At 48.7% G+C, this 13,688-nt stretch overlaps 1 protein-coding gene across 1 annotated transcript in view; it reads left to right on the forward strand.

Annotated features, from left to right (window-relative positions):
• Positions 1–13,688, forward strand: part of LOC113931217 (transcription factor SPT20 homolog) — a 45,478-nt gene that overhangs the window by 6,588 nt on the left and 25,202 nt on the right. Inside the window, exons 4-6 of the mRNA XM_035725458.1 lie at positions 5,422–5,667; positions 11,046–11,168; positions 11,575–11,641. Of these exons, the coding sequence (XP_035581351.1) occupies positions 5,422–5,667; positions 11,046–11,168; positions 11,575–11,641 (436 nt within the window). The remainder of the gene's footprint in view (positions 1–5,421; positions 5,668–11,045; positions 11,169–11,574; positions 11,642–13,688) is intronic.

A 13,688-nucleotide genomic window follows, 5' to 3' on the forward strand; every position in this document is an offset into this window, starting at 1 on the left:
AAATACAGGATTTCTTCGCGCTCTTCTCACCGCATGCTAGGCACTGTTCTGTTGTACATGTTGTAACCCACTCAGGCCTCGTAAGGCCCGTGTAAGGAAGGTACAATGATGGATGTGGAAACAAGGTCTTGGGAGCTAAAGGTCACCTACCTATAAAGTATCAGAGCCCAGATCTGGACCCAAGCTTCTTGGGGTAAGAGACCATGTCCTTTCCCACACTGCCCCCTCCACTGCCTTACTGAGGGCAAGACATAGACCCATCCACGGTGGGCTCAGCATATGGTTGGAGAGACCCCCAAGGCGTATGGATGAAATGACAAATTACAGCCTGTCACTTAACTACGTGTTGGTGCTTGAGGGGGGCTAATAACTGGCATCTCTGCCAGAGTTTAGAACCATCTGAAAGAGAGAGAGATTCAGAGTCAAAGAGTTGGACATCATTATTTTCTCTTTGTAAGGGATGCTCATATGTTAGAAGATGTAATTCAGATGTGGGCCAAGCAAGTGTCATAATACTGCTCCCTGGGTTGTAGGGGCATCCTTCCGCTCCCCAGCAGGGCTGGAGAACTGCAGACCCCTCCCCACAGGTCTGGCCTTCTCACCCGGGAGAACTGAGTGGGCAGAGCAAGGCTAATGTTACTCTAATAACAGCAAGATGACAGGTGATGATCAAGCTTGCTTAAACTGTACATAGCAGCCAGATTATTGAATGGTAATCACAGCAGCCTGGCAAGGAGTTGCTTACAAGACATGCATTATTCATTTAATCCTCAAAATGACCCTATTGGTGGTTAGTGTTGTAAACTCCATTTTCAAGCGAGACAACTGAGAGGATGCTGTAACTAATCTAGCTAATGGAGGGGCCAGGATTTGAATCTAGATAGCCTGCCTCCAGAACCCATAATCTTAACCACTAAGCTGGAGCTGCGTAATAAATTTACTGGGTCAGGGCGCCTGGGTGGCTCAGTTGGTTAAGCAACTGCCTTCGGCTCAGGTCATGATCCTGGAGTCCCGGGATCGAGTCCCGCATCGCACTCCCTGCTCAGTGGGGAGTCTGCTTCTCCCTCTGACCCTCCCCCCTCTCATGTGCTCTCTCTCATTCTGTCTCAAATAAATAAAATCTTTAAATAAATAAATAAACAAATAAATTTACTGGGTCAGTCTGGAAATAACTAGGGCTAGGTTGGGGCGCCTGGGTGGCTCAGTCAGTTAAGCTTCTGCCTTCCACTCAGGTCATGATCCCAAGGTCCTGGGATTGAACCCCACATCTGGCTCCTTACTCCATGGGGAGCCTCCTTCTCTCTCTTCCTCTGCCTGCCCCTCCCCCTGCTTGTGCTCTCTTTCTCTGTCAAGTAAAATCTTTTTTAAAAAATAACTAGGGCTAGGTATAACTGCTGTTTATAAAGTTATTTTTGTAGAAAAATACTTATCAGGGGCACGTGGGCGCTCAATCGGTTAAGCGTCTGCCTTCGGCTCAGGTCATGATTTCTGGGTCCTGGGATCAAGCCCCATGTCTGCTCAGCGGGGAGCCTGCTTCTCCGTCTCCTTCTGCCCCTCCCCCCGCTTGTGCTCACGCGTGTGCTCTGTCAAATAAATAAATGAAATCTTTATTTTTTTAAGATTCTCTAGGTATGGGGTGTGACCTCAGGAGCACCTTTTTTTTTTTTTTTAAGATTTATTTGACAGAGCGAGAGCACAAGCAGGGGGAGTGGCAAAGGGAGAGGGAGAAGCAGGCTTCCCGCGGAGCAGGGAGCCCAATGCAGGGCTCGATCCCAGGACCCTGGGACCATGACCCGAACCAAAGGCAGTCGCTTAACCAACTGAGCCACCCAGGCGCCCCAAATAAAATCTTAAAAAAAAAAAACAACTTACAAATCATACTTAGAAGACAACCCTTTCATAGAGTGGGACTTCCTCCATATAGCAGTCAAAGATGATCAACCACCCTGGAGTTGCCAGTTATCTGCTGTATTGAAATGAGCAGAATTATCCCAAAGTGACCTCATTCTGGCTTGCTGGGACCATGAATCAGCTGAGGCTGGAGCAGAGTGGAGGAAGCTTCCACTGAAGGATTGCTGATGGGGCAGCATGACACCTCTAACGGGCTCTGGTGAGAACTGGAAAGGGTATGAGACTTGCCCTGCCTGCAAGCTAACAAGTGAGTCTGCTTCAAGCTCATGGATGCTGGCAGAAATCACAATAACATTGGGTCAGAGGCAAAGGATGTGATTCCTCGTAGCACAACAGACAGCACGTGCTTCCTGTTTGCGTCGGTTCTCTTGCCCCCCACTTCCCACTGGGGCAACACAGAGGTGGGCCCAAGTGGATGCTGCATGTTCAGTGGAGGTGTGTTGCAGGTGAGGAACCAAGCTTAGGAAGTACCCGTCTCTTAAAGAGGGCTGCAAGCAAACCTGCCCAGTTTTTGCCCTAAAGGGAGACATTATTATACCATCAACAGACACATTTTTCTTTGGCTCCATAGGGAGACGTGCTCTCTATCTCCTAAGGCTGTTCACTCTACAAACTTTCTTGGAAAGTTAGCTCAGAATAAAAGCTATCAGTGTTTCTGCTCACAAGGTGTGCAGGAACAAGAGAAACCCACGGAAAAGTGTCTCCCAACAGACCTCGGGTGCCAGAGGCTGGAATTCCCAGACAACTTCTTTAAATATCTTGTGTCCAGCTCCAGACTGCGTGGCACCCAAGCAATTTGTGTGTCCCTTCCTTGACAAGGTTGTTTTCTCATGCTTGTTCGAAAGGAGAGCAATAAGGGCTCGGGTCCCTCTACTGGAACGTGGCCCCACACTGTATATCCAGGAAGGTGTGGGGGCACTGGTAGTCTCCTCAAATGCATGACAGGAGCAAAGGGACCCATGCCTTCTCTTCTCTTGCTACCCTGGTGTTGTAAGTTTTTCTCTCTCCCAAGAAAGCTAATGACTGAATTTGTTTCAAGTCCTGGTATATGGCAGGCGAGACCCAAATGGTCTCAGTACAGTAGATAAAGAAAAAAATAACCAGACATCTTAGAATTTACAAGCAGCCAGAAGGAGAAGGATCAAACAGGGCAGGTGCCCAGCAAAAACAGAATTGTGAGAGAAGACAGATAACAAATAAAAAATAAAACTAGGATTTAAAGAGATTCAAGTACAGCATTCGGGTGACCAATTGTCCCAGTTTGCCTGGGATTGAGGGAGTTCCAGGGATATGAGGCTTTCAGTGCTAAAACCAGGACAGTGCTGGGCAAACCAGGCTAAGTTGGTCAATCCTGTGCACGCGCACCTTCCCACACGTACAAACTCTGTGAAACCAGATGCTGTGGTTTGAAACTTAAAGATACATCAGATGAATTAAAGGAGAGGATGACTACCCTTGCAGCCAGAGTCAGTAATCTGGGTGAAGGGAAGAAATATCTCAAAGCATAATATCTCAAAAAGACAAAAATGTGGAACTTACAGGGAAAAGGAAAGAGTCTTGGTGGAGGATAGATCTAGGAGACAGAACAAGCAAAAGCAGGCCATGAAGAAGGAAAGGGAACTGGTGAAGGAGAAGCATAATGAAGAGAATAATAAATGAAAATTCCCTAGAACAAAACAAAGGCCCAAGTTTGCAGACTGAAGAAGTATGCCAAGTTCCCAGTAGGTTCCATGAGAATCCTAGTCGGTGATCTAGAAACAAATTATAGTTGATTAAGTTCTGGTGCAACAAGTACCGATTCCCTCCCCTTCATCTAACACAGATGAGCAGATTGTACTTCCCAAGTTCCGGACTTGGGGTTGGTTATGTGCCTCACGTGGGCCCATGGACATAATATAAGCAGAAGCCTGAATTTTCCTTGCACAGGGGGCTCACCATTGTCAACCTCAAAAATAAAAAAGCCAGTTATTTTACTAGTCAAATGAGTTTATTGAGGAATAACAGAGAAATTGCACTTTGGGACATACAAGCGATGGTGAACCCTAGGTAAGTCCAAGGAGATGAGGGAAGGTCAGCTTTTATGTTTTTTTAATGGTGGTTGGAATTTTCCTTAAGTTTATTTATTTAAGCGATCTCTACACCCAACGTGGGGCTTGAACTCACAACCCCAAGATCAAGAGTCACATGTCACCCAGGCGCACCAAGAGCTCTCCCTTCAGGGCTTCCCAATGCCATTTTAAACGAGGCTTCCCTTATTTTCACATCCTCCTGTTCTGCTTTCTGCCATGAGAGCATGCTTTGGGACACTCCTGACTCAAGGAAGATGAGAGGGGCGCCTGGGTGGCTCAGTTGGTTAAGCTACTGCCTTCGGCTCAGGTCATGATCCCAGGGTCCTGGGATCAAGCCCCGCATCGGGCTCCCTGCTCAGCAGGAAACCTGCTTCTCCCTCTCCCACTCCCACTACCCCTGCTTGTGTTCCTGCTCTCGCTGTCTCTTTCTGTCAGTTAAATAAGTAAATTTTTAAAAAAAAGGAGGATGAGAAATACATCAAGTGGCCTGGAACCAACTTGAATGTTAAGAGTCAAGCCCAGCCTAGATTTACAGATGTGTGAGTAAGCAATAATTATAATTTAATGCCGATAAGATTTTTTTGTGGTAGTTTGTTCCAGAGCATCATTCTGGCAATAGCTGATATACATACTTAGACATACCTTGATGGAATTCTAAATCTCTAGAATGAAAGATAAATCTTAAGTTTCCACTCAGAAAAAGTTTTCTATAAATAGAAAATAAGACGAGTATTGGGCTTCTCTTATACAACATTCAAAGTCCTAGAAGACAGAGGATGTTGAAATAACATCTAGAGACTTCTGAGAGTACAGACTACCACCCCAGAACCCCATATCCAGCCAGGATTTTATTCATCAGTAAACAAAATTCTTTTTCATTTTTTAAGAATTAAAAAATGTTAACAACCACTTGACCTATTTGAGGAAACTACTTAAATCATACTAACCAAATGACGAATAAACAGAAACAGAGGCCTCAAGTGCTAAAGTTTAAATGGATGATGATTGGATGTCTGCAAATAAGTAATAATATGTTTTCATCTAAATCAGTCATAAATGAACCTCTTGGAATACATAATATGAGTACTAGATAAGGATTTTTTTAAGGTAAGTATTCTTAAAAGAAGTTGCTGGAATGGTAATTTTAATAATAATCTAGAACTAAACTATTTTGGAGTCACCTAGGCATCGATGTGGTGAACATGGAGGGAGAATGGAGAAAGAACATTTGAAATTTCTCAACCGGGGCCAGAGAGGGAAGGGAAGTTAAAATAGTCTAACAATCGCATCTTACTGGAGTAGGGGATGCAAGGAAAAATAAACTGTCTTAGTGAGAAAAGAGTTGAGGGGTCTTGTTTTCAAATAACGTTAACAAAATAGTCAATTAAGAATACCAGAGAATACTTCTTTTTTCCGTCTGGGCTGCTGACATGCCATCCAGACTGAGGCCTGGAAACTTCGGGGCCACGTGAGCCACGGCCACGGCTGCATGCGCAAGCACCGGAAGCACCCAGGAGGCCGGGGTAATGCTGGTGGCATGCATCACCACAGGATCAACTTCAATAAATATCACCCAGGTTACTTTGGAAAAGTTGGTATGAGACATTACCACTTAAAGAGGAACCAGAGCTTCTGCCCAACTGTCAACCTTGATAAACTGTGGACCTTAGTCAGTGAGCAGACGCAGGTAAATGCCATCAAAACAAGACTGGAGCTGCTCCTATCATTCATGTGGTGTGATCGGGCTACTACAAAGTTTTGGGAAAGGGAAAACTCCCAAAACAGCCTGTCATCATGAAGTCCAAATTCTTCAGTAGAAGAGCAGAGGAGAAGATTAAGGGTGTCGGGGGCACCTGCGTTCTAGTAGCTTGAAGCCACGTTTTCGGAGGGGGTTCATTAAATGCTTACAAGTGCTTAAAAAAAAAAAAAGAATACCAGAGAATAAATTGCCATTAAAAGAATGGAAAAGTACAAAGGAATGTCCAAATTAGCAAGGACAAAAAAATGGAATGGATAGCAACTTCATAAAAGCAAAAGAAAAGGAAAAGAACCATCAAAAATAAAATGATATAGCATGAATACAATATGGAACAATAAAATCAAGCATATCAGTCATTTCGGTAAATGCAAATGACCAGAAATGTCCAAATGCACTTAAAACAAAAACTGAACTATATGATCATTTATAAGAAATAAGAGATAGCAAGCCAACACCATAAAAAACAGAAATGGCAATATTATTATCAGGAAAGGAGGGAGTGGAGATGAAAGTATTTCCAAGGGGCTGAAGAGGGACACTGTGGAATGGCCGAAGGCACAGCTCAAGAAACAAGTGTAAAAAAACTGGTATGTCTCGAGCAACATAGCAGCTAAATATGTAAAGAAGAGAGCCTAGGATTGAGTCTGGAAGGGTGCCAACATTTCTGGCTTGGGAAGAGATGAAGTTGGAATGGGAGCCTGAGAAGGAGCCGCCAAGGAAGTAGAGGAAGAACAGGAAAGTGGGCAATGGTAATTTCTGGAAGTCTCAACCAATATACAGGTAAAGGTGACCCCAGCAACAGTGGTTGGGCAGACTCCACCCATGGCCAGCTCCAGGGTCAGAGAAGACAGAACCTGGGCACCAACACTCCCTTCCCCACAGGGAGGCTAGGGGAGACCACGGCCTTTCCACACAACCCTAGCTCTCCTGTGGCTGCACTTTGTAGCAGAGTGTGATGGAGATGCAGTGCAGAATTAGGTTCTCTTATCTAAACGGAGTGGTGTGAAGAAAGCTGTCCAGCATTTGAGTGACACTGCAGAACACACCAGTATGTGGACATCAAAAGATCTATTTAACTTCCCGAGACTTAAAAAGTCAGTCCATGTTAAGATAATGTCATGTTTGCGGGCGCCTGGGGGGCTCAGTTGGTTCAGCATCTGCGTTCGGCTCAGGTCATGATCCCACGGTCCTAGGATCGGACTCCCTGCTGGGTGGGGAGCCTGTTTCTCCCTCTCCCTCTGCCCCTTCCCAGCTTGTACTCTCTATCTGTCAAACAAATAAATTAAATCTTTAAAAAAAAAGATAATGTCATGTTTCTGACCCACTCAAAATCCCCCTTTCCCTTCTATTGACTAATTGGGAATCTACACTTGTTGTCAAGTCCTAGAAATAATTTTAGGGCATTTTTAGTAAGATCTATAGGAAATACAACTGTTTAATATTGGCAAATGCAGGTCAAATCTCATTTTTGTGCCATAAACTGTGCAGAGCTTTGACTTTTCAGACATGGACATCTGTGGCAATAAGTAAGTTTTTGAAACAGCACTCTCACTAAGCATAGTGACTGCCCCTCTCAACACACACATACACACACAGAGACAGACAGAGAGAGAGGCTTTCGGAATAGCCAGTAAATTATGAAAAAAAAAGGCACTGCACAAAATACAGACATGATCTGGATGCCACTTACTTTGGATTTCTACCTCCTCCTAATAGTCTTCAAGGTGTTGCTGGCATTTTCACTGTGTAGGGCCCTGGGGTGGGGGGGTAAAATGTAGCTGGCCTGATTCTAACTGGAGGAGGGAAGTCAAAGAGGAGCTGACATCCCAGACACCTCTTCCCCTGGTGGGGGTGTTACAGAACCTGGACTGGATCACCCGACGGAAGAACCAAGCAGCTCCCGGAGATCTTGGAGGACAGGAGGTTTATTTAATGCCGGCGGGCTCAGAGGACAGTGGTCTCCAAAGGTCTGAGCCCCAAGCACTAACAAAGGGGGCAATTTATACACTTCTACTTCTGCATACTTGGTACTTTGAGCACGTGCACGAAGTGGGGCAGGGAGAAGAATCTGGAAGAGCCCCAAGGCAAGGACTGGGCCTCTCTCGCTGGCTCCGTCAGCCATTTTGGGACACAGATTTTCTTTATCATTCCCCCCCTTTGATGCCCCTTTAAACACCTAGTTTGGAGGGCATCATTCTGTTTGACTCTGAGGGTTGACTGCAAGGCTTGGGGCGAACACGGACTTAATCATAAACTTAACAGCACACCAGATAGAAGAAAACCAGGACTGACTGGGGCCAGGAAAACCATGGTGAAATGCGCTCAGAAATAGACAGCAGAGGGCCAGTAAAAGTGGGATCTATGACCTCAGGTAGAAGCCTCTGGGGGAAAGTCCAGTCAGGAGGGGCAACAGTGTGGAGTCCAACTCCCAAGATGAGGGAAATCACGCCGAAGCCGGAGTGGGTTCATGAAGTCTGGCTGGACTCTCCACTGGCGAGGCTCCTCGGCCCAATGATGAGCTTTCCAATCTTTGACCCAAACTGAGTCCCCTGTCTGGAAGGAGTGTACCTGAGACCCTAAGGAGATTGGAACCCTCTCAAAAGTGTACTTTTGTAATTTATTTAGGGTGGCCCCAGGGCCCCGAAGCTGCTCCTTTATCTCTTTATCTCCAACCCAATGCAAGTTTCCTGGAAGGCTTCCCAAGCACAGGGGAGGCCGTCCATACATTAATTTGAAAGGGGAGAAACCTGATGTCTGGCGTGTGCAGCGAGCACGCAGGAGAGCTAGGGGTAGCAGATCCGGCCATGGAAGTTAGTCTCCTGACAAAACTTTGCTAAGGTTCCCTTGAGGGTGCGATTCATTCGCGCTACGGTTCAGAGACCCTGTCTCCTCTTGCCTTGGGTTGAATCAGAGGCTAGTGTGTCCAGTGGGCTCAAAGGTTATCTGAGCCCTAAGCTTGGAGAGTATATCTTGGCCCAGGAGAGGGATGGGGCAATCGGGCAGATAAAGGAATTCATGTCGGACCTTGTGGCCCCTGAGTTCACACTGGCGAGCCTGGCAGAAGGGCTGTTGCATGGCCCATGTCCCGGTGGCCCCAAGGATGGTTGCAGTCCTTTTGCTGAAAGGGGCCACTGGGGAGGTGACAACAGAGTGCTTGGCCCCAGTATCAACCATAAAAGTCACTGGTTGGCCCCCCACCTTCATTCTGACCATGGGCTCATGGGGCAAAGGAGGAAAGAGCCCGGTGCCCCTCCGTCTGAGGCCATTCCTGCAAGGCCTGTGAGGTCCTCCTCTCGGGGTGCTTCCTTGTGGCGGCTGGGCATTCGTTTTTTCCAATGCCCTTTCTCTTTACAGTAGGCACATTGATCCCTTGCCAAGGGGGTTCTGGGCTTCCCCCCTTTCAGTGGTTGGGGTCTCCTCATCTTTGTGTTGTCCTTTTCTTTCAGGGTGGCGGCAAGGAGGCTGACTTTTTTTTTCATCTTTTCGTTGGCTTCCTGTTCGGCTGTGACCTCCCTGTTCATGTAGACCCTATTGGCAATCTCTATTAGTTGGGTGATGTTCATCCCGGCGAAACCCTCTAATTTCTGAAGTTTTTTTCTGATGTCTGGGACAGCCTGAGCCATGAAGGAGGTGTTTACCATCTGTTGGCCTTCCTGTGCCTCGGGGTCAAATGGAGTGTATATCCTGTAGGCTTCATATAGTCTTTCGTAGTAGTCCCCAGGGGACTCCCCTGATTGTTGAGTGACCGAGGATACCTTAGTCATGTTCATGGATTTCTTAGCTCCTGCCCAGATTCCCCAGAGGAGGGCCTCCTGGTACCGGTGGATGTGGGCCTGTCCCTCGGTTGTGGTGAGGTCCCATGCTGGGCACTCTTCAAATGTGGCTGTGTTAGCCCAGGCAGAAGGGTTGATGACTCCTGCTGGTGCGTGCTCTTCCAGGTACTGCTGTGCACCTTTCATTATTCTCCTCCTTTCCTCTGTGTTAAACAGGGTGTGGAGTAACTGTTGGCAGTCTTCCCAGGTTGGCCAATGAGTCTGGAAGAGGGATTCTATAAGGTCTACCATGGCCTGTGGTTTCTCAGAGTAGGATAGGGTGTTATGTGTCCAGTTGAGGAGGTCGGTGGTGGAGAAGGGCTGATAATACATCATGGAACGGCCAGGTTCGACCACCCCATCTTCATTGCACCTCTCAGGTTCCTCCGTCTCTCGTCGGCTAGGATTTGTGGAGACTGGGGCTTTTGCTGATTTTCTTTGGGTCACTTGGATGAGGCAATTAAGACTCTGGCCATCCCTGCCTATTGCAAGCGAATCGCACCCGGGGGGAAGGATCTGAGCAATTCCTAGCCAGGAGTCAATGTACGGAAACTGGTCAGGGCATCCTCGGTCTCCTGTTATGACTCACCATACTCGATGAATTGTTGGGACATCCAGTGTCCCTTCTGAAGGCCACCCGACAAAGGTGGGCCATTCCAATTCACATAGGGTTCTCAACTTGCCGGGGCTCATCCTGACTCCATAGTGTCCTGAAAACCCCTTTCCCTGAACTTTGGGGCCGGTAAGCAGTGTGGAGTCTCCAGGTGATGTTTAGAGATTTGGTCACCTGTACAATGTCTGCCACAAATGCGGGTCCATCGTCATTATGGATTGTTAATGGCAGGCCGAACTGGGGCACGATCTCCTGCAAGAGGACTTTAGCTACTTCCCAGCTTTGCTCTGTCCTGGTCGGGAAGGCTTTGACCCACCCAGAGTATGTGCATACTCTCACTAGGAGATATTTGAACCCTCTGCTTGGCTGCACATCTGTGAAGTCTACCTCTAGATCTTCGAAGGGGGTTGCTCCCATCCTCTGGACACCTGGCGGGGACCGTGGTGCAGACCGAGCATTATTTTATGCATCGTTCACTCATGGCTTGGCATAGTGCTGGCAGCTGACTGATGTCTTGAGAAGGGTCTCTAATGCAGTTTTTCCCAGCTGAGTGAGTCGGTGGTGTTCCTTGAGTAGATGCCCTCCAGTTGCTGTTGGAACAAAAATGTGCCCATCTGGCATCATCCCCCATCCCTTTTCAGTCAGGGTGGTCCCCTCAGCCATGGCCCATTCCTTTTTCTTCCGGGGTGTCAGGGCCATGGTGAGGGAAGGGGATCTGTCTTTGTCCTCACTGGCTTCGGTGGCTGCCTCATCCACCAGACGATTTCCCCATGCTATGGGGTCATCTCCTTTCTGGTGTCCCTTACAGTGCAGGATTGCTACTTCCCTTGGAAGCCAGATGGCTTCAAGGAGTCTCAGTATCTCCTCCTTGTTCTTGATAGCTTTTCCTGCTGCAGTTAGGAGCCCCTTTCCTTGCAGATGGCTCCATGTATATGTACAGTAGCAAAGGTGTACCGAGAGTCAGTATAGATGTAATTCAGCCTGTTGAGCTGACCATCCAGCTGGTAATGCTTTAGCTTCCAGGACTTCAGTGGTTGTGGTTACTGCATAACCCGCTTTCCAGGCACCCTCTTGTAGGTAACTGCTGCCATCGCTGAACAGCGTGAGCTCTGGATTCTTTACGGCTTGACCCCATGGATCTGGACAGCTCGTGTAGACTTCATCAGTCACCTTGGAGCAGTCATGGTCTGGTTCCCCCTCTTCCATCGGGAGAAAGGTTGCTGGATTTAATGTCCTTACTGTTCTGAGGGTGACCTGCGGGTTTTCGCAGAGGAGCCCTTGGTATTATGCTAGCCGAGAGTTGGAAAGGAAGCGGGGTCCCTGTGCGTTCATGAGGGACACAACTGCATGAGGGACCTTGACGTTAAGTTCTTGCCCCAGGGTAAGTTTGTCCGCCTCCTTGATGAGTAGGACTGTGGCTGCCAGCGCCCTGAGTCATGGTGGCCATACTGCTGCCACGGGGTCCAGCTTCTGACAGGTAAGCAACTGGCCGTTGCCAGGGTCCAACAGTCTGGGTGAGTACCCGAGGGCTATTTTTTCCTTCTCAGTCCAGGCAGGGGGTTCCCGATCTGGTCCCCCTAAGAGATCATAAAGGGGTCTTGCTATTGCTGAGAACCCAGGGATCCAGATGCGGCAGAATCCTGCAGCCCCCACGAATTCTCATAGGCCCCTTTCTGTCTAGGGCTGTGGCAGGGAGATGGTGACCCTTTTCCTCTCCGGCCCTAGTTCTCTCTTCCCTTGGGTGAGGAGGAAGCCATGGTATTGGACCTGTTGTAGGCAGATTTGTGCCTTCTTCCATGAGGCCCCGTATCCCAAGTCTGACAGTTTTTTTCTGAGCCACTTAGGTGCCCCCGGGGGTTGCTTTTTAAACACACAGCTTCTGAGATATACCCCCATCCCACCCATTTTGATTCAGTGGGTTTGCATAGGCCAGACAGTATTACACCGTGCTCATCACAACACGTGTCCTCCGTAATAGCCATCACCTGGCTCCCCATCCCCCAAATAGTTGCCTTTTTAACAAGGTCCTCCCTTGTGACTCTTATAAAGGAGGTTTGGAAACAATGTCTAAGCCTTACTGTTCAGAGCGCGGCCAGGGGACCAGCAGGATCTGTATCGCCAACGTCAGCCCCACCCCAGACAGACAACCGGAATCTGCCTTCGAACAGTGTAGTAGCTTGGCTTTTGATCTGACCTCTTCTCTGTTTTCATTTTAGTAGGGTTCCTCCCCCGACTTCTTGCCCCAGTCCTCTCCAGAAGAGCCAGTTTCCCCTGCCTCTCCCTACCTGAGACCTGTCCCATCCCTGGGGGATGCTCACCTCCCATCTCCCACCACCCAGAGACGACAGGGAAAGGTGTTCTGTGAAGCTAAAGAACCTAGATAGCTGGAGATCTTGCCTTGTTAGAGAAGGCCGACTTGACTCCCAGGTCCTCCGACCTCCGCAAATTCCAGACCCCCAGGCCTGTCTCATGATCTCAATTTTGGTTGCTCCACTTTGTCTCCATCAAGTGTTCTGAAGCATTTCACACACGACCGGGCTTAGGCAATCTGGCCAGACCTTGAAATTTTTGATCATGGTCTCTAGAACCATAGGTTTAATCTGCCCTGACCCCATGGTGATGTCCCTGTGTGCGGTGGTGCAGAGACAGATAAAGGGCGTGGGGGTGCCTCCTGAGGTGAGGAGACCAATCAGATGCCCATCTGGCTGTGTCCCGAAGGAGCTTAGGTGAGGCTCAGCCGTAGCGGTCTCAGCGTTGTGACTTAGGATCGGAAACTATTCCAATGCCACCATAGACCCTATGCCGTTCACCACAGAATCGCAGACAGGCCCACTCAGACTCCGTAGGCTTCTGGGGACCTTAAGGGTGCCCGCCCGTGGAGTCACAGAATCAGTCCTCTTGAGCAAGCCAGGTCAGACTGCACATTCACTCACACATTCACACTCCAGAAGTTATTACATTCCCTCCCTGGGAATCCCTACCTGTAAGACCTCTAAGAGGTCTCTGGGAGGTGATCAGGCTCCCCTTCCACCCCAATGGGGGTGGGCCTGTCAGGGTCCTGGGGCCCCAGGCCTTACCGGACTCCAACGTCGGGACCAGGTCCTCACCTGCCAAGTCTCCTCAAGTCTGGCGTGAACAGCCGAGTGGGGCCGGCCCGAGGCGACCAGGGCGGGAGATGGCTGAAAATTAGGCAGGGCTCGCCTTCTCCGTTACCATCTCTTGTTCCATCACGGCCCCGCCGTTGCCCCCAAACCGGTGGCAACAATGGGCCAACATGGTTGGGTTTCCCAGTAAGGGAACCAAATATTACGGAACCTGGACTGGATCGCCTGATGGAAGAACCAAGTGGCACCCGGAGATCTTGGAGGACAGGGGGTTTATTTAATGCCGGCGGGCTCAGAGGAGAGTGGTCTCCAAAAGTCTGAGCCCCCAGCACAAAGGGGGCAATTTATACACTTCTACTTCCGCATACTTGGCACTTTGGGCGCATGCGCCAAGTGGGGTGGGCGGGGGGGGGGGGGAAG

This window comes from Zalophus californianus, chromosome X (assembly GCF_009762305.2).
Source record: "Zalophus californianus isolate mZalCal1 chromosome X, mZalCal1.pri.v2, whole genome shotgun sequence".
NCBI lineage: Eukaryota > Metazoa > Chordata > Mammalia > Carnivora > Otariidae > Zalophus > Zalophus californianus.